Genomic DNA, 26,340 nt, shown 5'->3' with positions numbered 1-26,340 from the left:
ACTGGTTCCTGTCACCCGAGCTGCCACAGACTCTCCTCCTGCTGTGTGTCCATCCCCACCTTCCAGTCCCAGTGGTCTCCAGCTCCTGCCAGGAGTGCTGGCCCTCCCTGCGCTGGTACCACCATGCTGGTAGCGTTGTTAACCCAGGAGAGGCATCAGACCACTCTTCTCCCTGCTTGTTTCTGCTGATCTGAGCTCAAATCAGGATGTTGACCCCAGCACTGGGCTGAAATCCCAGCAGGGCTGTAGGGACTTCCTGATGGATCCAGCCCAGGACACATCCTGCCTTGGGATCTGGCTGTGGGGGCTTCCCAGCAGAGGAGGAGAAGTCCCTGCTTCTGGGGCTTATAGAAAGAAAGAGTGACTTAAGAACAAAATAGAAGTGGAACTCATTGGCACTTCGGGAGGTGTGGGCTTGTGAGTCCCTGTGTCTGCCCAGATAATCTGGTGGTCAGGCACTGAGGTGCTTTTACCCAGGTGATCTCCTCAGAGTGTCTGGAGGTGGCACAGAGGGCAAGGGACACCAGCTATTGAGTCCTCCTCACACTTGGGTGGCTCTACCTGGTGATGTCCTTGCTTTTGCTATGCTGTTTCCTACCATTGAGGAGGTGGTGGCAGGTCTGTCACCTCCATCCTGTCACACCTCCGTGAGTCACTGTCTCTTGTTTCTGTAGCTGGGTGTCTTCTGTCTCCTACCCTGTTTGCTGTCACTCCATGTTTTCCCGTGGTGACTCGAGGCTTTGCTTTAGCCTGGCTGTGGGCTGGCTCTCCTCTGGGTCTGCCTTTTAGTCCCTGACCTGGGTGTCTTCAGAAGTTGATCCAGGTGCCCTCAACACCTTCTTACAGCCCCTCTTCTGCCCTTCCTGTGCCTGATGTTCCCACTTCACCCTAACCCTGTGTTTCTCTGGACTCACAGGCTGGGCACAGCAATGTCTCCCTGCCACCGGGAGCAGGGACATCTTCCTCCTGGGAAGCACCCACCCTCTCCCACCACGGGTGCAGGTTGCCTGCCTGCAGCTTGGGGTTGGGGTGGGCCAAGGGGCTTGGCTGGTGGTGCTGCAGAAGAAAATACTCCTGCCATGTTCTGGGACAGGGGCTCCCTGGGGACAGCAGCCTTGCTCTGGGTGTCTTTTCTTGCTTTAAAACTGTGGGGAGAAGGTGGAGGAGGGAGGTAGGTGTGAGACACCAGGGGAAACACCAGTGGCTGTAGGTGCAGGGGGAGGTGTTGGGGGGGGGGGGGGGGGGGAAACCTGTCATCAGCTCCCCAGGAATAGGGCATGTGAGTTCATGGGCATGGCTGGCTCTTGTCAGGCAGCTGTGCGCATCTGGTCCCCCCTTGGGGAGGGGACACACAGCACATCTGGCAGGGCAGCTGTAAGCATCTTATCTAAACCTCTGCAAGCTTTGTAACCAGCTGGGAAGGGAGCAGCCCAGCTCCAAAACCTCCTGAATTGGGGTGGTTCTGGCCCATACTGGGGCGAGAAGGGGGGACCGCACCTCTGCGTGAGCAGGAGGCTTTAGAGTGCTGTGCCCTGGCTGGGCATAGAGCCTTCTGGGGAAGGCAGAGATGCTGTGCTGGCTCCTGATGCGAGGAAGTCAAAGGGTCTGGCCAGGAAACTTTTGAGCTTGTTTGGGCTGTGGTTTGTCTGTTCCGTGGCTGGGCAGGAGCCCCCCCTCCCAAAGACCCTCAGCCCTTCTCCAGGTGGGTGGTGGGTAGCACCAAGGCTGGACCCAATCCTACCCCAGCCATCCTGCAAACCCCGAATAACGCGAGCAGAGCCAGCAGCTTTGTTCAGGATTTCAACCCTGCCAGCAGAGCTTGGCCCGGGAGAAACACCATCCGTGCCGGCCTTTTCCAGGTTACTGCCTGTCCTCCCCTAACCCCGGAAAGTGTATGTTTCCCAGCAGCGGGAATACAACCGCAAGCCTTAAAAATAACCTGCTTCGCTTTCAGTGCTCCTTTATAAAATAGGCCACATTCCTTCTATTTAATCCCTGGGTGAGAGGCGAAAATCAGTTGGAAGGAAAATACGGTGGATGCTTCCAAGGGGGCCCCCAGTGGATGCCACCAGTTTCGCCGCAAACCTCCATCCCTTGCTGGGGGGGTATGTACTTAGCAAAGAGAATAAATGTGCTTGTTTGAACGTGATGGGGAAGGCACAGAGCTGGGGTTAATCTGGAAGAGGGAGGGAGGCAGGTGATGGAACTCCCTCCGCTCCGCAGGGAGAGGTTGTCCTGACCTTTTGGGAGCAGCACCGCCGTGGCATGGGCAGCCCGGTCGCACTGTCCCCATTTTACAGAGGGGAGAGGATGTGATTTGCCTCTGAGCAGAAGGAAACCTCTTTTTTTCCCCCACTCTGGATGGGGCAGGAGGAGGGTTTTGGAGGCGGGGAGGTTGCAGCAGGGAAGCAGGTGGCAGTGTGCAGGCTTGGCACCCATCGGCACAGGCTGCCTCGGGCCAAGAGGGCTTGGAGGTGCCAGGGCTGCCACTGCTGTGTCCCGTCTCACCCATGCTGTGGGGCAGGCTGGGGGACATGGGGATGCCCGGTGGGGCGTGCTGGCACCTACCAGCCGGTGTGATTTACCACTTGGCAAGGATTTGGCATGGCAAAGGCAGCCAGGGAAAGTGCTGGCGTGGTCCAAGCAAACATCCCGGCTCTGCCGCAGCCATGGAGTGGGACAACCCCGAGGTGCTACTTCGGGGAGGGACGGTAGGATGAATTTTTACCCTTGGGAAGAGGGGTGTAAATGTAAAACAGCCCCCATGGGCTCACTTCAGCTTCCCATCGGTGTTGAGAGAGCGGGATGTGCCCTGTGATGAGCTTCCCAGCTGCAGCAATGCAGGGTATTATTGTTGGGTCCCATCCTGAGCTCAGCACTCAGTTTTTCCTCTGCTTGCCCTCGGATAATTTCTATTTAAGTTTTCAGGACTCCATGCTGGGGAAAACTTGAGCGAGAGCCCAGAACTTGGTCCATTACCTCCAAATGTCGCTCGGCGGCTTGCTGGGCTTAAAACGGGCCTGGCAAGGAGCTGCGACGCAAGGGAGGCAGCTGACGAAAACCGTGCTGCACCTCAGAAAAGGCACTTTTATTTCTGTTTACTTCTGCTGTGCTGGAGTATACAGTGGAAAACCGCCCTGGCTCCGGTTCTCCGTTCTCCTCTCCGGTTTCGCGTTGCCCAGGTGAGCGCCTGCCATCCCTCCCTCCCTCCCCACCGAGGGCATCCTACCTGTTGTGCAACCCCCCCCACCTTCCCCCAGGGCTCGGTGCAATCTGCTTTATGAAACACACAGCAAGCACGAAGAGGAAGAGCGAGGCGGGTGGTTGTGTTGGTTTGGTTTTTTTTTGGTGTGGTTTTTTTTTTTCCTCCAAGTGGGTGGGGACTCCTTAAATTCCCCTGGGATTGGCCACAGAGTTTTTTCCGAGCCTCTGCTCCAGTGTCTCAGCCCGCCTAGCCCTGGGGAATTTGGGCAACTTCATCCCCAGCCTGACTCAGCCTGAGCCGCTCCTCCTGCAGTGAGCTGTGGCAAACACCCCTGTGGCAATTGGTGCTGCCCATGGAGAAGCCACCAATGGCTCAGCGGGGACTGGTGCCATTGGGTCCCCTCCAGCACTGTGGACACTGTTGGGTGGCCCAAATGAGTACCCAAAGTCAGTGTTTCCCCAGGGATGCTCAGGCATCAGTGCCCCCTCCCCTGCACAAAGCCACCTGGAGATTTGGGGCTCCCGGGTGGGCTGGACCAGCAGCCCCTGTATCCCCAGGCTCCTCCTGCATCTGTGGGATGCCAGCTCCCAGGGAGGAGGAGGAGAGCTGGGAGGAGGTGGCTGGCAGTGCTCCAGGAGGGTCCGGACCACCAAGTGGTCTCGTGCCCCCGTGCCTGAGACCTTCACACCCAGTACTGGTTGTTTTTCAAGGGGGGGTTGGAAGTCCGGCAGTACTGGAGGAGCTCAGGGTCTGGTGGTGCCCCAGGACCTGTGCCCTTGGGTGGGGGACCTGTGCCCTTGCCATCCAGGGTGTTGACAGTCGTTAGGGGGATGCCTTGGTTGGGGTCTGTCCTCCGGAAGGTCTCTTGGTCTGGCACGGCCCCGTTCTTGGTCTTGGAGGAGGGGGTGCCCTGGACATGGTGCTTTCCTGTCTTGTTGCGCTTGTGCAGGTAGAAGAGCAGGGGCAGGATGAGGGCCAGCAGGAGGAAGATGAGGCAGATGGGGATGATGATGCTGAACATGTTGGCCTCAATGAAGCTCAGGAAGGTGCCTCCCTCCATGGGGCTGGGGCTGGTGGTGGCACCGGGGCCCAGCCAGGCAGTGGGGGGTATCCCCAGCTCGCTGGCGTTGGGGCTGCTCTGTGCCGTGCCCTGGGGCTGGGACACAGGGGGTGATGGTGCCCCTGGGGCTGTGAGCAGGGTGACACCGTAGGCTTTTGAGGCATTGTAGGGCTCAATGCTGTACCCCAGGGATGCCAGCGCTGGTGGCACGCCGGTGGCTGCCAGCTCAAAGATGAAGCTGTCACTCTGCAGGGGCTGGTCAGCCTCCCCAGCATCCAGCATCTCCAGCCCAACCAGCCCTTGCTCCAGCTCACTCTGGCTGAAGGTCTCGATTGGTGTGATGGGTTGTCCTGGGTCCCTGGAAACCCTCACAAGATGGCTGCCGTGGGGTGCCCTGCGGATCTTGAAGACTGGGATGCTCTTGGTGTGGTTGGCCAGCTCACTGGCATCGAGAACACTGGTGTCCAGGAGGGCCGTGGTGCCCCTGGGCCACACGCTGCCTGGCCGAGCCTTCACCAGAGCACGGACGGTCACATTCACCACTCCAGTCCTGTTCACTATCCGTGACATGGCGAGGAACTGGAAGTTGTCCTCAGGAGAGGTGAGGTTGGTGAAGGTGAACGTCACCTCCCCGCGGTCCAGCTGCTTCTGTGAGAAGCCCCGAGCTGGCTTTCGGTTGACCTGCACTTGGCCAAACCTTGGGTCCCTCGTGATCCTGTACAGGACATTGCCTGCCCCCAGCTGCGCGGTTCCCAGCAGGTGATGCTGGGACACCAAGGCTCTGTTCAGGTGTTGGGGCACTTCCAGTAGCACTGGGCTGGCAGTGGGGCTCACTGCAGGCAGCACCTCGATCTCCAGTGAGGTCAAGGTGGGTGGGTGGTGGCCATCAGAGAGGCTCAGGGCTAAGGACCCTGGGGCATGGTTCCCGGTGGCAACAAACACCACGTGGCCTGCGTTGACATCTGCCTGGGTGAAGCGGTTGATGGGCTCCTGTGGGCTGTGTGCATTGGCCAGGTGGCCAGTGAGGGGTCTATGGAGGATGCTGTACACCATCTCCTCTAGGGAACCTGATGAGCCTGCCACATCCAGGTATTCCTGGGACAAGGTCACTACTGAGCCTGGTGGGACCCGCAGCACTTCTTGCCGCTTCACCACCTGTGGTGGCTTGCTACTGCTGCTGGTCACTGTTATATTGAAAACTTCAGAGATGATCACCCCTTCCTGGGGAGGACGGATGGACTGCTGTGCCTGGGGCCGGAGCCAAGCTTTAAATCGGAAATGGTCTTCAGAGATGCCATCTCCACCATGGACATATGCCAGGCGTCCTGCGGCCAGGTCTGACTGCAGGAAGAATGGCCGTGACTGCTCCAGGGGCACACCAGCCACCAGGAGCTGCCCATGAGCTGGCAGCCCTGTCACCAGGAAGACAACATCATGTGCAGCCCTCTCGGGGACCGGGATTTGGCTTAGAAGGTTGGAGGCATCCAGCACCAAGGTGTTGATCTCAGCCCGTTGAGCCCTTGAAAGCTGGAGACCTGGGGGAAAAGGGAAAACCCAAAAGTCTGTCAACTCTGGCAAAAGCCAGGCTCTTCTTGAAAGGAGAGCAGACCGGGGCAAGAGCAAGTTACAGCAGAAAAAGGAGGGTTGCAAAGAAACAGAGAGGGACGAGAACGGGACTTCTTAGTTTGGTAAGATGATAGAGGAAGGAATTGCATGGAGAGCCAGCAAAAGGATGGTTGCAATTTTAGATGTTGCTTGACATAATATCAAAGCTTGTGCTTGGGTGGCCATGGGAAATGACACAGTGGTGTCTTCAGACAAAGAAGCACTCCTGAAGTTTGTACAATCTCCCCCAAAATGGGGGGGGCTGTGCAAACTTCGGGTGGGGTGGTTTGTCCCTTCCTTCTCCCTTCCTTCTTTACCTGCATTTCTCCATAGCTGGGTCAAGCGCTGGGGACACTTGGCTTCGAAGGAGATCAGCACAAGGAGGATGAAGGAATCGGAGATGGTCGTGGGAGCAACCACGCGGAAGCGGATGGCATCTTGGGCAAGCCAGAAGGGCTTCTCTGGCAGCTCATGCTGGTAGAAAATCAACCCGCTGTCCACCTAAAAATTAAAAAAAAAAACCAAACCATCCTCAATGAGCTCTGCTGAAGGGCCAAATAAACACTTGGAGTGGGTGATACCATGTGGGAGGTGGGTGCATCTCATCTCTGGTGTGATGGATGCTGTAGCACTGGGGGGAGCCCTAGTGATGCTGTGCTAGAGCAAATGTATGCACCCTGGGCTCTTGTCTTGGCTGTAGGAAGGAGCAGGTAAGCCCTAATTAGGTAAGAAATGGAGATCCTCACCAGCCATGGCACAGTAGCCACCATCAAGAGCTCACGGTGCCTCTCAGGCAGGATGTTTCTGCCCAACAAGTGGGGAAACTGAGGCTCAGAGGAAGGGCTGAGCTTGCTCAGCATCCTCCAAGAGCAAGCACAGCACAGGGGAGCTTGCAGAGTGGGCAAAGCTGCATGCACCACTGTGTAGAAGTGTGGTAGCAAGGATCTGCTCGGGGCTGGGGGGAAAGCACCATGCTTGGCTCTTGCCTCAGGCAGCAACCAGGATGGCTGGGTCTGCAGCAGGCAGGCAGCTGAAGAAAAGGGGATTATCACTCCCTCAGCCTCCCCCGGCACTAAATCCAAGGCTGGTGGCCATGGCAAAGCTGGTGTTAGGGCAGCAGCTTGTAATCCTTCTTAGCAGCCGTCGGCAGGGCTGGGAAAGTCACGGCGTGGCTGCAGCCTTGCTCTGCCTCCTGCCAGGCATCAGGTCCTTCTGCCCAGGATCGGGCTGGGACCCCTGAGCTGCAGTGGGGGGTGACAGGGGGCTAGAGGAGGCAAAAGCTCACCTGGGCTTGGGTGAAGTTCCGGATTTCCTCCCCCTGGGAGGTGCTCAGCCTGCCCAGGCGTGGGGCTTGCTCGATGCTGTAGTACAGGGCGGTGGAGCCGCTGGGGCTGTTGCTCACTGCCTGGAGGTTTTGGCTGGTGATGGGCTGGAGGGCACCTGGAAAACATGTCAAGGGTGGACTTCAAGCTATGGCCTCACCACCTTCTTGCAGCATCTGCCGTGAGCATCACTTGACAGGGCCTGGGCGGGGGGTGATGGAAGGGTCCAAGGACCCCTCTTGCTATCGAACTGGGAGGATGGGGAATGTGTCTGTACCCACCTGGGCAGACGGTGAGACTCTGCTTCTTGGCCAGGCTGATGAGGGGCTCTCTCTGGGCCCTGATGAGGAAGAAGTGTCCCGGAGACAGGTTCTCACCATCCCACAGGTCGAAGGCGAAGCCTCCGTCCAGGGGCCCTGCAGAAAGCACAGTGAAATGTGGAAAGCATTTATGGGGGGCAGGAGGGATGCAGCCCCCCCCCCCATTAACCAGGCATGGTTTGGACCAGGATGCTGTGTGATGGGGCTAGCAGCAGCCTTGGTGGCACGCTGCTCCCCTCCGGTGGTGTCCCCTCCCTTGGGCTGGAGGTGATGCTGGGGGGCCAGGGCACCTCAGCCCTGCCTTACCTTGGTGCACAAAGAGGATGAGGCCATTGTTTATCTGGGCCTGGGTGAAGCGCCGGACCTCAGCGCCTGGGGCTGACCTCAGCACAACCTTCCCGTTAGCTGGGGGCTGGATGGAGTAGGTCACCTCCTCTGCTGGGGAGTCCTCATCCTCAGCGCTCAGGATGTGGGGGCTGATGGCAGCCGTGGTGCCTTCCCGCAGCTGGGGGAGAGGGAGAGGCTGTAATCCCCCTGGGATGCCCCCAGCACCTCTCCCCTCTTCCCTAACCTGCCCTGGACCCTGTCTCAGCTCAGGTGGCTTTGCTGGGTGCCTGAGCGCATCCCAGCCCAACAAAGGCGCCTTGTCTGCATGCTGGGTGATGCCTCCATTGTCCAGCCCCATCCCAGCCCTGTGTCATCCTGCACTGCTGCCGTGTTTGTCATCACGCGCCATGCCCCTGGGTCCAAACATCTACACCACATGTGCAGGACAGAGCTGAGGGCTTGCCCCTCTGTGCCTCAGTTTCCCCAAGAGCTCGAAATGGAAGAAGGCATGGGGCTGGGGCAGAGGCTGTGCCTTTGATGCATCTCTCCCCATGGCTCTGCAGGAGAAGGGCCTTTTGTGGGGTCCCCAAGCCCTGAACTCGCTCCCCAAGCTTCTGCTGTGTACATGATGGTCCTATCTCTCCCCAGCTGGGCGTTTCTCTGTGCTCCCAGCAAAGGACCCGTCTCACCGCCCCCTCATAAGGTTGCAGCAAGGCCACCAGCCACCCCAGCAAACCCTCCAGGAATGACAAGTATGCGTTCAAGCTTCGGGCCACCCCACAGCTTCCCAGAGCCCCTTTCCCCGGGCCAGCGGCGCCCACCTACCCCTGGGGATGCTGCCACCCCAAATCCCTGGCATCTCCCCTCTCCAGCTGGAGGCAACAATTTTCCCTGCTCCTAATCCTGATCCATATCTCAAACTAAGCAGACCACAGGGATGAATCCTGTGCTGCCAGACGGGTTCTGCCCGCACACCCCAGAGCTGCCTTTGGCCCTCAGGGTGCCCTGAAATCATGGGGTGCGTGGACTGAGCCTCCCCACAGCTGCTGGGGGGCGGAGGGGCAGGATGAGCTGCATCCCCCCGGCATCGCAAGCCTGGCCCCCGTCCTGCAAACCCACGAGACAACACCCGGGCGCCGGAGGAGCTGCTGAGCTGGCCATGCTGGGTTAGATGAGCTCTTTTCTGCTGTTTTCAACTGGCCTAACCCAAAACATTTCTTGAGTGGGTGTGGGTGCCGACAGTGAAATGAGATCCCTCGGCAGTCCCCATGGGATGGCGGGAGGCAGGCTGGAAAACACAGCTTTGGAGAGATGGGATGGGGGAAGTGCTGGTGCAGGAGCTGAAGCCCTCGCAGCAGGATCTCCTGCTCCACTGTATTCGTGCATGGTGGGTTTGGGGCTGCTCCCTCCCCCCCCGCAAGGACTTGCAGCTGGGTCACTTTAACGCCCAGTGAAATTGCAATCACACACAGGGCTCGGTGCCAAGGAAAACTCTGCGTTGGGGAGGCGTTTGCAGGCAGGGGGGACCACAGCATACCCCCCCACCTCCCAGGGGCATCGCTGCCCGCTGGGGACGGGCACAGGCGGTGGCTGGAGTGTGGCTTTTCTCGCTGAGAGCCCGTGCCGCCGGAGCTGACCTGCTTCTCTCTGCTCCCAGCCTTCTCTGAATTATTAAAGCCTTCCGCTTGGTTCCTGCTCTCGCTTACTGGGCTTATTATGTTTGCTCAGCCTCCGTGTCGCCTCTGCTCTCTGGGAGAGCGCGCGGGGAGGCAGCGAAACAGTGCTGGGAGCGTGGCCCTGTCTTTGGGTTGCAGCGGTGGGAGCCTCTCTTGGTGGCATCCAGCCATCCTTTCTCCCGATGCAACCCAAAAAGCTTCTTGGGGCAAAACTGCCTGGTCCTTTCCAGGGAGGGGATGACTCCATTTCTGGGTCTGAGCCCTGCTCGTTGTCTCCCCAGCCCTGCGTGGACTCTGCACCCCCAGAGCTGGCAGGCAGCAGAGGAAGGCTTTGTGCAATCTCTCTCCTGGACCCGGCCTGACCTTTAAACGCTGAAGTCATCTCCCGCCAGAGCACAAACACAGCAGGGCCGGGCCCCTCCTGACCCCTGGGTTGCTTTAGTGTTTCTCCTGCTCAGAGCAGGGAGTTTTTCCCAGCTCCAGAGCCCCTCCTGCGGGCAGCCGGGTGGCTCTGGTAACACCTCCCAGGGCCAGACAGGGATCTCAATGGAAAGGCGGATGGACTGCTGCCTTGGAGTTTATTTTGGGAGCTTTTTTCTTTCTTTTCACTCTTTTTTTTTTTTTTTTTTTTTAGCATCGTGGCTGGGAGGAAAGGATTTCCCTAAGTGCCTTGTGATCCCTGGGCTAATGGACTGGCTAAAAATAAGACAGGGAGGGAGCCTCCTCCCCTTGCACAGGGCCTGTTCTGGGCGGATGTGTGGCACTGGGGCCAGAGCTGCCTGCTCTGCCCGCTTCCCGCGCCGTGGCCAGCCCGGAGATGCCCTTTTGGGATGTGGTGGTCCTCAGTGAGCAGGGAGGAGGTTTTGTGCCTCGGGAGTGGGGACTGCGGTGGGCCCAGCAGCCGAGGAGTTAACCTGCCTCTGTTGGGGATGCAGGATTGTGGCACAGCTGGGGCAGATCATGGAGGCATCACCTAATGCACTCTAAAAGGGATTTGCTGGGAAGGAGCTGAGCTTCCTGGGCTGGGGGCATAACTGAGAGCAGTGTAGGAAGGGACAGAGCCAGGGCTGGATGGGAACAGGGACATCACATTCCCCCCAAAATTTTGCTGGCAGACCTGGCCCTTCTCCCTGCCTCTGGGGCTTCCTGGGTGGTGACCGGTCCATACCCTTCCCTTCAGGCATCTCCTCCAGAGCCCAGTCTCTCAGACACCTTCCCAAAGCTGCTGTGATAACCCTGGGTTGATAATCCTGATGGAAGGAGCTGCTTTCCCCGCTGCCAGCCCGGGAAATCCTGGGATGGGTGAGGATAGCCTAGAGGGGTGGGGGGATGATTCTGCTGGGCTGGTGCTCCTGCACGTTTTCTAATAACTTTTTTTCCTGCAGGTTTTGCATTAATGATCGTGAACGGGGCAGGGGAGGGGATGTGTCTGAAACGGAAGGTGGGACTTCCAGCAGCAGGTGAGACTAACTCCCTTCTGAGATGGGCGTTAAGGAGAGGTGGGGAGGCTGCCTAAATAATTAGGTATTTCCCATCTGTGCTAATGAAACTTGGGTGAGCTTCTCTTTCGTGCTGCCAGGGGTTATTCCGGGAGCCTGGGGAAGGGGCGAGCAGGCTGCCCACCCTCAGGAAAGGGGAGGTGAGAAGCCCCTGCTTGTCGCCGTAGCAAGCCCGGCTCCGCCGAGCTCGGGGTGCGAGAGGGACCGGGCGCTGCCGCGGGGCGATGCTCCCATCTTGCGGACGGTTTCGGCATCGGCGGCGGGGAGGGACGGGGTGAAGTATGTGTGTGTGGGGGGACAGCCCGGTCTCCGCCTCCTGCAAAGTCTCGCCCCGCCGGGAAACCGCCTCCCTTCCCCGGAGCCCATCGCCCGCCTCTGGTCTGTGCCCCGGTTCTGCTGTGTCCCCGTTCCCGGAGGTGCGTGGCCAGGCTCGGATGGGGTCCCGTGGGGTCCACCCCTCCCCGGGTGTCCTAGTGCTGAGCTCCCAGTGCCCGCCGCCCATCCCCGTGGCACTCCCACTCTTGCCGATCCCCCGTAGCATCCCACCCTTACCTGCAGGCCAGCGTTGACCCTCAGCCGAGGCCCCTTGGAGCTGCGGGGCAGGATGGTGACAAAGAGGGTCCTGGGCTGACTTTGCCGGTCCATCTCGGAGGCGTTGGCCAGGAGGGTGAAGCTGTCGGCCTGGGCCCGGGGGCCGTCTTGCCTGTACTGGATCCGCTGGTTCTCCACCTGTGGAGCAGGGGCTGGGGTGACCCTCCTGGGAGGGCACAGACCATCAGACCTGCTGGGGAGGGGACCTGTGCACCAGCCTGGGAGGAGGGAGGGAGCTGGGTGCCTGCCACTTGCTTTGGGGGACCCCTGTGGGATGGATCCAGTACAAAGAACAGGGAGCGGGATGCCCATGGGAAGCCCTGCCTGCATCCCCATCCCATATCTCCAAGGCTATTTAAGCACGCCTTGGGGGTTGATGCATGCCTGGTCTGTAGGGCAAGCCCATTACCCTGAGCCCCTCCATCCCAAGGGCAGAGCTCTCTGATGGGGAGAGGAGCCCCCGTAGCCCTCCCCAGCCTCCCAGTGCCTCTGAGGGGTGGAGCCCACCCTTGGGCTCTTCCCAACCCCCCTGGGAAAGCAGCGTGGTAGGCAAGTGGGCAATGTTGGCTGCTCTACCTCGCTCCAGGTGAAGGTGTGCAGGCCACCGTCCTCAGGCCGCTCGCTGTTCAGGAGGGTGCCAAACTGGGGGGGCTCAAGCACCTTGAACTCCACACCGAGAGCCCTGTAGTAGGTGTTGGGGATGTTGAGGATGCCTGCAGAGAGCGTGACAGAGCCACCTCCTGGCACTGTGATGTTGCGGACATCCAGGGGGACGGCGATGGGGAGCACGGCCAGGCTCACCACCACCCCCTCCAGTGGGTCTGCACTGCTGGCTGTGATGTCCACAACAAACCGGTCACGCTCCTCCTCTGGCTTGGAGTGAAGGTAGAGGACTCTGTCATTGTTGATGTCCTCCTGGGTGAAGGACTGGATGGGGTCCAGGCTGGGCTGCTCATTTGAGTCTTGGCCCTGCTGAAGCATCGCCAGGAAGCCAGAGGCTGGGGGCCTTCTCACCAGGTAGACTATGTCCTGGGGAGGGATCTCTTCGTGGGCCACCTGGGAGTGTGGGGTAGACAAGGCATAAATTGGGGGCTGGTGCCTGCGAGGCTGGGCTGCCCCACAGCTGTGTAATCCCCCAAAGCTTTGCTGTGGATGAGCTGTAAGAGTCACCTTGCTGCCAAGGCTATGCTTGAACCCCTGCCCCTCCACCCCCCTGGGCAAAGCCTGACATGGGTACGAGTCCTCTGCTCTGGGCAGGTGGGAGTAAAATTGAGTCCCACCTGTGTCTGGCCTGGTTTGGTGGCCAGAGAAGTGATGCAGGTTTGGGGAATGACTAAAGAAGGGGATACTCACCAGTAAGTACTCCTCCTTAATCCCAGCTGCTTCCCCCTGGAAGACGTGAATTTCCTTGTGGTTGACGATGTGCAGGGGGCTGGGATGGGTGTCCAAGAACACACTGATGGCCAGTGTGTCCTCCACCGCCACCTCATTTGCTTCTACAGTGAACTGGAGCTCATCCCGGGTGTTCCTGCTCCCATTGTGGCGGTAGGAGATCTCTCCTGCTAGCAGGTCCCTCTGGGAGAAGGCCATGATTGGCTGCTCCCCTCTCAGCACGGTCCCCCACCTCGGGGGAACCGTTATCAGAAATCGTATCTCTTCATCTGACCTGATGTCCATATTGGTCTCCAGGCTGAGGACAGAGGAGTCAATGGTCCCTCGGCTGCCTTGGTGGATGACTAGTCCGGTGTTGTTGACTATTTTGATGTAGGGGTCTGATGCCTGTACTTCCAGGAGGGCTGTGGTTTGGTGGAGGCCATCTGAGACCTGTAGCTGGATCCAGCCCCGGTCAGCCCCTGAATGGACAAAGAGGATCTTCTTCTTCCTCAAGTCATCCTGTGTGAACCGATAGAGCTGGTGGCTTTTGTCATCGACTGACACAATATTGCCAAACAAAATGTCCTTCCTCGCCAGCACCAGCTGTGTGTCCGAGAAGCCAGAGTCCTTGTCAGTGAAGGCAATGTCATCTGTTGTCAGCAGGTGCTGCCCATTGCGCACCACATTGAAGACCTTGTTCACCACCTGGACTGGGGTGTGGTCATTGACGGGTTGGATGGAGACCCTGAAAACACCTCTCACCTCCTCGGCATCAGGCTCAGCGCTGCCCTCGCCCTGCCTGATGGCTACAAAGGGGATGTCATCCTCCAGGGTCTCGGAGTCATCGTGCTGGTAGAGCAGCCGGCGGTGGAGGATGTCATCGTTGGTGAACTCTGTGATCTCCTCTCTGGAGGCCCAGCCATGGGATGCAGCCCAGGCCAGCCTCCCGTGTGCTGGCCCCTCAATCACTTCGTAGAGGTAGTCCATGCTGTTCATGCTCTGTACAAACAAGTGGTCCTTGGAAATGATGGCTTGTCCCCCTTCTGGCACAGTCAGGAGGACGTTGGTCAGGGCTGGCGCATCAGGGTCCCCACCAATGCTGATCGTGTAGGTATATAGGGGAGAGTGCTGCTTGCCAGCGCGGACTTGAAACTGGAAGGTGTCTTCAGCTTGCTGAGAGTTCCTGATGGTGGCACTGTAGCTCAGGTGGTTTCTTTGCAGGTCATCTTGGGTAAATCCGAAGCCTTCGGTCAGCCTGTTGCCGAGCAGCTCCAGGTTTCCCTTTTTGGGAGCCTGGATTATCATGTAGTGGAAGGGGACTGGGGCAGAGTTTGGATCTTCCAACATTGCCTCCAGCTCCTTACTGGTGATATTTCTGTGCCGCTTGTTCCTCATCTGGAGAGGGACCATGGTCCTCATCTTAATGGTGGCTCTTTCAATCCTTATGAGAAAGGTGTTGTTTTGCAAGACCTTCTGCCCCACCTGGACTTCAAATCTCAGCTTCTCCACAACATCTTCCAGTCGGTGCTCTGGATCGGTGCTGAAATACTGGATGCGCCCTTGCTCCAGGTCTTGCTGGTGGAAAGACACAACTTTTTTCCATTCCCCTCCCATGCTCCCTTGCTTCTGGACCTCACCAAACCTTAGGGGCTCTGTGAGGACATACAGGATGGCGACGCGTTGCTTCACGGCGTTTGTCTCCACTGACAGGTTGGCTGTGGTAATGCGTGCAGCCCCTCCTTGGGGGACGAAGAGGCCAGTGTTGTTGCGCAGGTGGATGTCAGGGTCAATGGCAAGGATGCTCAGGGTGGCAATGGGGCTTGGCACTGTGCCGTCGCTCACCTGCAATGTGAGCTGTAAGTTTGTCCCACTCTGGTGCACGTAAACTATGTTGCCTGCTTCCAAGTCCCTGCAGGAGAACTCTTCGATGGGCACTCCGGGGTGGAAGTCATATTCCACATAACCCTCCTCCATCTGCTGGCCACTGTGCAGCTGGAATTCGAGGTCATCACAGGACGTGTCATCATCTAGGACTTGCAGGATGTCCGTGGTCAGGTGTTTTCGCGTGTGCTTCAGGATTGTCATGTGGTTCCCATGGGGAAAGATCACCTGTGGGGGATCATTGATGGGGTTGATCATGATGGGCAGCAGGTAGATCTGCCCCTGCCGCAAGCACTCTGGCACCCCTTGCTGAGCAGTCACTGTCACCTCTAGCATCAGCTGGTCCATGGGCCCTTCGGAGCCGTCGTGGACGTATCTGACTTTCCTATTCACAATATCCAACAAGGTGAACTTCCTTCTGCTCCTGGACCCAGGAATGTCCAGCTCCAGCTGGCCGTGCCTGGGGTCATTGGTGATGCTAAAGAGGATTTGGGAATGACGAATGTTTGCAAGGCTCAAATCTACCGTTGGCTGGGCGTGTTTCCACTCCAGATAGGTCATGCCTCCTTCAGAGACGATGAGGGGGCTGATGTGCAGCAGCTTGCTGATGTTGGCAAAGGCAGGTGGGAAGCTGTTGTCTGGCCGGCACGGTTCCACCACCAGGCCCGGTGCTCCCGACCAGACATCTGGAGGTGGGGAGGTGGGTGCCTCATCCTGCTCGTACACCTCATCATAGTCCCAGTAGTGATCCTGCTTTCCGCAGCCTGGTGTGATGTCCTTTGTGATCACAGCATCTTGCAGACTCCTCCTCTGCAGGTTTATCCGCAGGTCCTCCAAGCAGCCAACAAATGAGTTGTTGGTCATGGTCCACACTGAGATGAAAGAAAGATGGTGCTCCCTCAGCCTTTGCAAAGCTTTTTCGTTCATGCCTCCAATGAAGAGGTTTCCCTGAAGGTCCAGGTAGTTGTTGATGCCCCGGTTTGATGTGGATGAGGCATAGTAATCAATCAGGATCTCAAACTTGTGGATGTCCGTGTAGACTTTGACGTAGTGCTGCTGCTCATCGCTGATGAAGACGTTGTTGTGCAGGACGATGATGCCGTTCCCCTTCTCAACAAACCCTCTCAGGCGCCCATTGGAGATCTCCAGGTAGAAGAAGTCATTCTCCAGCCCTGTGTGGTAGATGAGGGGTGCCTGGGTGATGCTTGTTGTTATCACGAATTCGATGGTCGCTTCCTCCCTCGCATCCCATGTGGGAAAGGCAATGTAGGAGTGTGGCCCCGGGAACCCGAAGGGGTCCTCGGGCTCTGCAGAGAACTGTGTGCTGCACCCTTCCTGGACCCGGTGGAAGATCTTGGAGCTGCCATCAGAGGATAGTGGCGAGAGGACATCCAGGCCGTTGAATGTCACTAAGTGGAGGCAGCCTCTGAAAGGCGAGCTGGCCTTGGCGAGGTATGGCAGGTCAAGGCTGCCTGTCCCACCAGCATAGAGGCCATACTGGATGTCCAGCTCCCGTACAGGTCCTGTGATGTCCACAGAGCTGTTGAAGAGGCTATCGATGGTCAGCGTCATCCTGCCATCTTCCACCAGCAGCTCCACATCATGCACTGCCAGGTTATTGAGCTGCAGCTCTGCTGGGGACTGCAGTGTCACCTCCTCTGAGCCCAGCTGCAGCCTGGCCTGCAGGGAAGGACATCGAAAGCGCTCAGCTCAAGGTGTTATCTGCAGCAAAGGAGACACCTCCCCACCTACCAGAAATACCTACTGAAGTGTGGACTGTTCCTGGGGGCTTCACAAGTGGTTTGGTCCCTCTGTTCACTACTGTCTGTCCTGCCCTCTTCCTCCTCTGTGCATGTTCCCCCTCCCCAGCAAGATCCCCTGTGGCCACACCGTCTCCGTCCTGCTCTCTGAATTTCTCTCCTTTTTCACTCTTTCTCAGCAAATCCCAGTCTCAGGGTGATTTCCCTGGGGTCCTCCATCTCCTAGTCCTGCTGTTCCGCCGCTGGGCTTTCCCTCTCCCCCCATGGAAGAGCCCTGCCAGATGCTGGCTACTCTTTCCCTGCTCCATCCTGCCCACTGCCCTCCATCCCTGGGAGCCGGCAGGGGAAATAGCAGGCTTTGCTCCCCACAGGCAGCAGCCTAAGTAGAGGGTGAGCTGATGGACCTGAGACACACAGTCGGTGCTAAGGAGATTTCTAGCCAGCTGCTTGCTTGCTCTCCTGTTTTCTTTTAGATGTGGTTGGTGGCCCAGCCCAGGCTGCAGGAGAGGCAGGATGTGTGCCTCGGATGCTCCCTGCTCTTTTCCTTCATGGTGAATGCCAACACCATAACCAGAAGAGGGGAATTTTATTCTTCCCTCCTGATCCTTTCCGACGCCCTGGCTGGGCTTGGCCAGGAAAGGGGAGACCCCTCCTTCCTCTGGATGCTCTCAGCTCACCCCTTCTCCTCACTAACCCCTCGCGCTCTGAGGGTTCTCTGCACCATGTCTGACCGTGCAGTGCACATGAGGCGTCGGCGTCTGGTGTCACCACGATGCCCCCTGGGCAGTGGGTGAGGAGCTTCTCCCAAGACTCTGTCCACTCTCCTCTTGAGCTCCTAACATCCCCTGGTAGGGATCTTGGCAGGTTCTGCCCCTTCGTCCTTGCCCTGGATCCTCCCCTGACTCGTAGACCCCAGCCTGCCGGGAGGGTGCTGACCTGCAGGGTGCCGGCTCGCAACTGGAGCAGGAGGTGGTCGGGCTGGCCGGCGGCCAGGAAGAGTAGCCCATTCCCCTGGCTGGTGTACAGCTGCAGATGGAGCCGCACCGTGCGGGAAGCGTCCGCCAGCGGCATCTCCACATAGCTGTCCCCGAAGAAAGAGGCTGGAGAGAGAAGGGAGAGGGTCAGGCAGGGAAAGACACACTCCCCCCCCCACAAGCCCCGCCTGCGTGGGGGCTGTGAATCTGGAGCCTCCCAAGCCCATCCATCGGTCCTTCCCTATTTGCCCTGTGACAGGGAGCCCAGCAGCCTGGAAAAAACCCTCAGGGGAGTCTGATTTTCCTAGGGAAAGGGGTTTCTAGGGGCTGGGTGGTGAGGCAGGGGTGGTCTTTCTCCTTGCCCCTGCAGCATTTAGAGGAACCTCTTTGCTTGACCAGGGCAGATGCAGTAGCGCCTGTCATTGGGCCAAGTTCCCAAGCACGAGGAGGCAAACCGTTACCCTAACGAGTCTCTCCCACTTCTGCCACAGCCCTCTCCCTCTGGAGGAATGCCATCCCTTCCAGTGTTGTGCCTTGGCTGGATGCCCTGGCTGGTGCCAGTCACTGCCGAAGGCTGTGTGGGAGCCCTGGGGATGCCACCAGCTCGGCCGACACACCACGCTCTGCTCCTCTCCCTGTTTTACACCGCTTTCCAACACCTCCCCGTACCACCCAGACGTCGCTGGCGTGTGACGGGTTGAGCAGCCACCTTCAGGGCAGTGCTGGAGGATTCAGTGCCCGTGCCTGCCATCTCTATGTGGGTATGAGGCCGGATGGAAACCTCGGCTTGAACTGGGTGCACGAAGCTGCAGCTGGAAGGCGTTCAGCGCCCAGTATATACATCATCCTCGCTGGGACTCAGCGCAATGGCATGTGGTCACGAAATGAAAGACTGTGTCACAGGGCACAGCAGGAGAGGGCAGAATAAAAAGCACAGGGAGCGGCGAGGCTTAATTTTAGAGCGCTTATACTTTTTTTTTTTTTCCTGGCTCGGTGCATGTGTGTGCATTGTACGCACATTACATGTGTGTGTCTGGAACCACCCATCCCAGTTAGCTCCAGGGCATCCTACCGCAAACTTAACCCCGCGCTTGCAGAGCCAAGCATAAACACTGGGAAGACCTGTGAGTTGTAAATGTTTGGTGAGGATATGTCGGAGGGGGGAACACGCGAATTTTCAGTCCATATGTAGTCACAGGCTGCAAAGCCTGCTGTGCTCAAGCTCATCCGTGCGGAGCTTGCCTGCACTGCTTCACTTGTCATCCTCAGACCCACGCTTGGGTTTGGGGTCCCACAAGCATTTTGAGGGGCCATGGGGCAATGAGGATGAAGCTTTGGCTTCTCCCAGGGTCCCAGCCCAGCCCCTGTTCCACTTTTGGAGGAGGCAGGGTTGGAGGTTGGGTGCTGGTATGAGACCAGCCTCCTGTATGCTGAGGTCTGGGTGTAAACCAGTCCCTTCTACTCCATTCTGGTGAGACCCCACCTGGAGTACTGTGTCCAGCTCTGGAGTCCTCAGCACAGGAAGGACATGGACCTGTTGGAGTGGGTCCAGAGAAGGCCACAAAGGTGCTCCAAGGGCTGGAGCACCTCTCCTGTGAGGACAGGCTGAGGGAGTTGGGGTTGTTCAGCCTAGAGAAGAGGAGGCTCTGGGGAGATCCTATAATGGCCTGCCAGTTCTTAAAGGTCTTACAGGAGAGATGGAGAGGGACTCTTTATCAGGGAGTGGAGTGATAGGATGAGGGGTAATGGTTTTAAATTGAAAGAGGGGAGAATTAGATTAGATATTAGGAAGAAATTCTTTGCTGTGAGGGTGATGAGACCCTGGCCCAGGTTGCCCAGAGAAGCTGTGGCTGCCCCATCTCTGGAGAGGTTCAAAGCCAGGTTGGATGGGGCTTGGAGCAACCTGGTCTGGTGGGAGGTGTCCCCGCCCAGGGCAGGGGAGTTGGAACTGGATGATCTTTAAGGTCCCTTCTAACCCAAACCATTCTATGGTTCTAAACACCCAGCTCTTACAGCTGCTTTTTTCCCCTATTGCCCAAATTTCTGTGGGGCTGGCCAGGGTGGGAAGCGGGCAGGTTCCCCACTGCTCTGGCAGGCAGGCTTTGCTCATGGGGTGGTGCAGCAAGGGAAAACCCCCCCAAAAAATAATTTCCCATTGCTGGCAGCAGAGAAAGCCCCTCATCTTTCTCCTGGGGTCTGGGAGAATAACGTGGGTGTTGCAAGGACTGTCACCCCACCCGTTCCAGGCAGGGAAGTGATGGCAGCATGGAAATATCTAGCTCTCGCTTTAACAGTGAGCCCTTTGCTCAGCCCAGCCTTACTCAAGCCGGCTCATTTCCTGGCCCTTGTGCCTGCCCTTGGCATGGGGTACTTTGGCTTCCTTGTCCTCTTCGGGCAAGTGACTCAGAGGAGCTTTGCTATTCTTTGCGGGGCCGTGAAGGTCTCTGTCCTCTCCTGACCTGCTCCCTCCTTCCAGTGGTCCTTGCAAAACCAGCCAGCCCCAGCGTGCCTTGGTGGCCGAGGCTGGTGGGTGCCCTGCCTGGGGCTCTTGGTACCACATTGTCCCGGTGCTTGGTGAGCAGGAAGGCTGCAGCAGATCGGAAAAGGGAATTTTCCTCTCCCTTCTTGTCCTGATGCAGGCGGCCATGCTTGAGGCGTGCACACATGCATGCAATATATTGTGGTCCCCGGAGACATCACATGCACGTTATGTGCTGGCTCCCAGCGAGGTTCTCCCCATGTGTGTGCGCTCTGTGCTCCAGCTCCCACCAGGATTTTGCTTTTGTGGCTTCCCCTAATCCCAAAAACGTGCTCTTCAGATGGGCACCGAGTGGCTGCTGTCACGAGGGGGGGACACCTTTGCTGGGGCCGAACCCACCAGCAGCTCCTCGGGCAGCCCGGGGGCCAGGCAGCATCTCCCATGGGTACTGGGCATCACGTTTTGGGGCTGGCGGAGCCAGTCCAGCAGAGCCAGCTTGTTCTCCAGTGTGACAAGGGGCAGCAGCTCCTGCAGCCAGCACATTTTGTCCCGCCTCTGTTCTCCCAAAGCTGCCAGAGGTGCTTTTCTTCTTTTTCTCTCATAAAATGCTACTAATAAAAAGTTACCAAAAGCGTGGGTGCCTGGGGGAGCGGAGCTGTTTGCTGGGGGGGGGAGGAGGGACCCTTGCCCGGCTCCAGGAGGCCCTGGGATTTTTTTCCGGCAGCAGCGTGGTGTGAGTTACCGCTGTTTGTCTTCCCAAATTCCTGCTTTATTTCAGGGCCCCTCTCTTCCTCAGCGCTGCAGCCTGGCCAGGATGGGAAGACCGACCTGGGCCATTTCTCTTTCACAAGGAACTCGCAGCTTTTCACCTCCTTCTTCCCTCTTCCTCACCCCCCACCATTGCAAAAGACGCAGAAAATATGGCTTCCTGGATTTTGTGGTTGGTTAGGGTTTTTTGGTTTTTTTTGAGATACATTTCACCCTGGAGAAGCCTCCGTGGGGCAGGGTGCACCATCCCGATGGATCACTTGGGTAGCAGCTCCGATTTGGGAATCCACAGAGCAAGCAAAGAACGCCCTCTGGGTACCCGGCCACGTCCATGGGCTGGCTGCAGCTGAGCATCCCAGGATCACCCCATGTGGATGCGCTCCTGTCACCCAAAAGCACCTTTCCCAGGTGATCTAAGGGTGCTGTGACCACACCGTGGTCATATCGTGCCACTAGCTGAGCCTCATCGCTGGATGGGGATGCCCAAACCGGCCCTTCACGGGGAGCAGCCGGTCTCCATGTCCTGGAGGTGGGTCGGGATGGGCACCCTGGCCATCCCTCTCACCTCGGCTAAAAATAATCAACGTTCCCAGCTCACCGTATCCCGCAGGAAATCGCTGCCTCTGCCTTGCCAGGCTGATGGAAAGGCGTTGACGAGGCGAGAGGGGCCTCCGTCACAGTTTCCAAGCAGCCGGCCAGCAGCCAACAGATTATAGGCTGCAGTGTCAGTTGGGGTTTGGGGTTTTTTTTTTATATATTTTTTTGCTTTGAAAAAAACAAGGGGATGAGCCAAAAGCTCCCAGCAAGGGGCTGGGAGCAAGGGCCCGGGAGTGCTCAGCTCCTCCCAGGGCCAGCGAACAAGAGAGGGCTCTGTGCAAGCCCACGCTGCCCCAGCACCCGTCCCGGCACCCACCCTAGCCACCAGCCACGCGCCGAATCCGAGACGCCTTGGCCCTCTCCCCTTGCTCTTCCAGTTGAAAACACGGCGGGTTTGGCCTCTCCAGTTGCTGTTTTCTGGTATTCGGGGAGCTTTTTTGGCACCCCAGCCCCTGAACGGGTTCGGTAGCATGGGGAGCAGAGCCCTGCGCTGGGCAGTACTGCGGAGGGGAAGGAATCCCCCTTCATGTGGGGTGCTCCGTGCTGGGGGGGGGGTCCTGGGGAGCTCTGGGGCTCTGCACGGCCAGTTTGGGCTCTCCTCCACGTTTTAACATCTCGGCACACAAACTTCTCCCACCTCCTCCACAGCACGTAGGAGGACGGAAGAGCCAACTCCCGGCTCAGGCAAGGGAGAGCGCTCACAGGGCTCAGCAGGAGGGTCCGCAGAGCCAGCCGGCGCTGGGTGCCAGGGTTCTTTCGGAGCAGGGAGACGTCTCCTGGGTGTGCAGGGGGCAACACGAGCCGGTGGATGGATGCTTTCCCCTCCCGCAGATCTGGGGCATCCCCAGCCCTGCCCGTGGGATGGCTGGATGCGTTTTTGGGAGTGTGCACGAGGAGGTGCATCGGCGCATGGGGCATGCAAATGAATCCCCGAGGGGCTGCAGGGACCCCTGTTGCTCTGCCCAGAGGGGGACGCTGAAGCTGAGCAGGGAGGAATGGAGCACGCAGTTGGGGGGGGGGCACGGCACTCGGGAGGGGCTGGCTGCTCAACAAGGCTTCATTCAGGCTGCGGTGGGGGCCAGGTGGGGGCCAAGGCTGGTGGCCCATGTGTGTTTGCAGGGAGGGGACTGGAATTCATTAAAGCAGCTCTTTAATTACCAGAGCGGGTGCCAGGAGAGCCCCGTGCACGCACACGAGCCCCCCCCACCCCTTGAAAGGCTCTCTGTCTTTGCAGCCGCTTCCCGCCCTGGCCACACCGGTTTTCTGACTGTGGAAAAACAGCCGGGGAGTGAAGGCTCCTTGTTGCCCGAACAGCCCTGGGCTTGTGCAGTGGCCAGTGCGGCCCAGCCCTCCGGCTGCCCTCCTTCCTGCCCACCAGATGATGCCAACAAGCGGCCCCTGTGTCGGGGGGGGGATGCCCGCTGCTGCTGAGCCCCCCATCACCGGCATGGGGTGCTGCCAGGGCGCCCCACGGCTAGCCGGGTGCATTCCTCTTCCGCAGCATCAGGAGCTCGTTTCGAGGCCCTCTGAGTAGTTTGGGGTTGGTTTTTTTATATTTTAATGACTTTATAAGGTAGTGAGCTCGCCTGTCGCCAGCCGTGCTGTACTGCGCTCACCCACTGTGCAAACACTGGGGGGGACTGGGGGGGATGCAAACACCAGAGGGGCTCAGGGACAGCCACCCAGCCCCGGGGATGCTTCTCAGCAGCTTGAAGCCCTCCTGGTCCCCCAACAGCATGTCCCTGAGGTCCCATCCCAGCTCCAAACACAGGCAGGATGGGCAGGAGCAGCCCTCCTGCCTCCGCTGTGGGTGGCCCAGGGTTTCATCCTCCCTAATCCCGAGCCAGGCTCTGTAATTCCCAGCGGGACCCGCAGCCCCCTGCACCCCGGCTGCATCCCGGGCGGTGGTGGGGCTGGGCTGTGCCCCCATCCCCATGCGGGGTGGAGGGGCCGGGGAGCAGTGGGGGGGGCAGGGAGGAAGGGATGCTTTGGGCTTTCTGAGAAAGGCTTCATTATGTTACACATTCCCTTCGTTTTACGGCGCGGTTTTATTTATGGCCAGGGAAGGAAATGAGCAGCTTGCGAGGCAGGGCTAAGGCAAACACAGCCGCTGCGGAGCGGCCCTCGGGTTTGGCTGGGGCTTTGCTGGGAGGAGGGGGGAGCCGGGGGCGGGAAAGGGGGGGCTGCTGCCTTCAGGGATGCTCAGAGACCCGAGCGGGTGCCTGGGAGGAGGGCTGAGCACCCGTCTGGGTCTCTGCAACAAAGAAATCCCAGTGCAACGGAAACGGGTCACACGTGAACCAATCCTGGGATGCAGCGATGGCATCTGAGCCTGGTGAGGACCTTGGGAACATCCCGTGGTCCCCCTTGTGCTGCCAGAACCCTCCAGGATGGGCTCAGGCATTTGGGACAGGGCAGAACCAGCCCAGCAAGCGGCCCCTACCCTGGGAAAAGCCTGTCTGTGCTCCTGGGGTTCAGCCCTGGGATTTATAGGGTGGGGTGTCATCGGCAGGGATCCATCCCTGCTGTGATAGCTCCTGGGAGGAGAAGGGCTTTTTCTCTTTATCCCCACTTCCAGGTTTCATCCCCCGTGACCCCAGATGGCGATTGCAGCTCCCACACCCCAAGCCAGGGCCGTGCGTGCTTTTCAAACCCCAGCCATGGGAAGGAGAGCTTGGGTTCTCACCTCCCACCCTCCACCTGGCCCTCCCTTGCAGTGGGGGCTCCCTGGGGCCGGGGCCGATGCTTTCCAGGAGTGCTGGCCAGCAGAGATTGCTGGAAAGCAGCGCCCCGGGAAACCGCCAGCAAAGCCACAGCCCATCATCCTCCTCGGGGCACCGACGGCCAAGCGCTTGCCAGCAGTGGCCATCACCCTTGTTTCTGGGCCAGGGTGCTCTTCCTTCGTCCCTGTCTCGTCCTGCTGGTCCCTGCCTCCCAAAGCAGACCGTCCGCCCCTACCTCTGGCTGCACTACGCGGCTTTGAAAACCTCCGCCTGTGTTTATAAATCCAGTTCCTCTCCCTGTTCCCCTGCCAGATGCTCTCCTGCCTGACAGCTTTGAGGATAAAAAAAAGTGCCTTTTTGCAGCCTTTGGGGTCAGGGAAAAACATGCTCCTTGCTAATTCTGGGCTGCTGGGGAGGGGGGCTTGCTGTATCATCCTGTGTCCTGCCAGCCCTCGAACCCCTGCCCAACACGTGTGCCTGCTCCTGCCTGCCTCCCCCATCCTTACAGAGCAAGCATGAAGGAGCTGCTGTAGCTGGAGGCCATAAAATGGGGTCCAGGAGGCTTGGCTTGGAGTTCTGGAGCTCCAGCCCTCACTTATCCAGCATGGTTTTACGATGATTCAAGCAGCCCTAAAGCTGATGGTATTTCCTGCGCTCTCCTGCTCGGCCAGATGCAGAACCGCGGAGGGGAGGGCAGGGAGCTGAGAGCTGGCACTGCCACAGCCCCAGCCACACGTCGGCTGTGTCCTCCTTGCAAAAGTCATGGTGCTCTCAGGGATTGCTAGTGGGGGCGACATCCCCGGGATCAGCACCCCCGAAGCCCGGCAGGAGCAGGAGCAGGGATGGAGAGCTTTTAATGACATGTGGCTCGACAACTCCAGAGGGACTTTAAGGAACAAGCCCATGCTGGAAGCGGTGGTTGGAGTTTTTGCCCTGGGAAATGAAGCGGGGAGGGGGGAGAAAGTGGGAGGATTTGGGGAAGCGGGAGGCTCAATGGAGCTTTTGTGCCGGCCCCTGCAGCGTGACTCAGGCTCACTCAGGCTCCCGCTGCCAGGAGAAGTTGGCCTGGAAATATTGTATCAGCCGCAGAGGACGTGGTTTCCAAACCATCCCAAGTTGGGTTTTGTTCTATTTTTTTCCCCTTCTCTTTCTTTCTTTCTTTCTTTTTCTTTCTCCCAAGCCGTCTCCCCCTCTCTCGCTGGCTGGCAGCTTTTCCAGCTCCACCCTGCACATCCCGGCCTTGGCTCCCACAGTTTTCCCTGCCCCGGCTCCGCGCCGGCTGCTTCCCACCCAGCGAGGGAAAGGCTTGCAGAAGGGCACACGGTGGCCTACGGAGGGACAATCCTGGCCAGCCCAACACTGGAGGAGCCAGGGGACTCTGGGGGAAGCCTGGGCTGGAGGCTGGGTTACAGGGGAGTGGGGCACCCAGGGCACACATCCCATTTGCATATCCCCAAATCCCATCCCTGCCCACCCGACAGAGCTGGTCCTTGTTCCCAAGCCTGTCCCCAGCCCTGAGCCTTCCTGGGAGAAGCAGAGCTTGGCCAGGGGATGCTCACAGGCATCCCTGGAACGGCTGGACGTTACCGGAGAGATCCTCAACAAACAGTGCGGCCGCCACTGGAGAGGGGCCCGTCTCCAGCCGCCCCGGCTCAGATGTTTCCCAGCCTCACTTGTCTCAAACGGCTCTTGAAGTGCCAAGATGGGGGGGAGGCGGAAATATCAGCCAAAGTCAGGATGAGGGAAAAAGGACAGGCACGAGACGAGCACACAGCCTGGCGCACGGAGGGAGATGCTGAAGCTCTGCAGGAGCTACCTGCCGGCTTTAATTTCAGCATCCAGGGGCAGGGAAGGAGCTTTTGAAATGTGCAGCTCAGGGTGATCTGGCCACAGCCCCTGCTGGCAGGGCAGCACCCACTGCATCCACAGTACCCCGTGCCCTGTGGGGCTCCAAGGACCATGGCCAGGATGGGCTTTCATAGAATCATAGAATCATTCAGGTTGGAAAAGATCCTTGGGATCATCGAGTCCAACCATCAACCCTACTCTACAAAGTTCTCCCCTACACCACATCGGCGATGCTGGGTCCTGTGAGGGGCAGAGAAAAGTGTCTCCATGGACAGGGAGGGGTGTTTGCGGTGTAGAAGGGGAAAGAGAGGATATTTTTTGCTCATCTGGG

The 26,340-nt window shown here is 58.7% G+C and overlaps 1 protein-coding gene across 1 annotated transcript in view; it reads right to left on the bottom strand.

Annotated features, from left to right (window-relative positions):
* Positions 1 to 3,887: 3,887 nt before the first annotated feature.
* CSPG4 (chondroitin sulfate proteoglycan 4) overlaps positions 3,888 to 26,340 on the bottom strand; it is a 27,648-nt gene continuing 5,195 nt past the window's right edge. Inside the window, exons 2-10 of the mRNA XM_074156265.1 lie at positions 17,557 to 17,720; positions 12,959 to 16,540; positions 12,182 to 12,661; positions 11,567 to 11,743; positions 7,819 to 8,017; positions 7,474 to 7,608; positions 7,156 to 7,310; positions 6,188 to 6,371; positions 3,888 to 5,800 (exon numbers count right to left, since the gene is read on the bottom strand). Coding sequence (XP_074012366.1) covers positions 3,888 to 5,800; positions 6,188 to 6,371; positions 7,156 to 7,310; positions 7,474 to 7,608; positions 7,819 to 8,017; positions 11,567 to 11,743; positions 12,182 to 12,661; positions 12,959 to 16,540; positions 17,557 to 17,720 — 6,989 coding nt within the window. The remainder of the gene's footprint in view (positions 5,801 to 6,187; positions 6,372 to 7,155; positions 7,311 to 7,473; positions 7,609 to 7,818; positions 8,018 to 11,566; positions 11,744 to 12,181; positions 12,662 to 12,958; positions 16,541 to 17,556; positions 17,721 to 26,340) is intronic.

Source organism: Numenius arquata, chromosome 11 (assembly GCF_964106895.1).
Source record: "Numenius arquata chromosome 11, bNumArq3.hap1.1, whole genome shotgun sequence".
Lineage (NCBI taxonomy): Eukaryota > Metazoa > Chordata > Aves > Charadriiformes > Scolopacidae > Numenius > Numenius arquata.
Note: the sequence above shows the minus strand (reverse complement) of the source record. Positions and strands in the feature narration are given on the sequence as shown.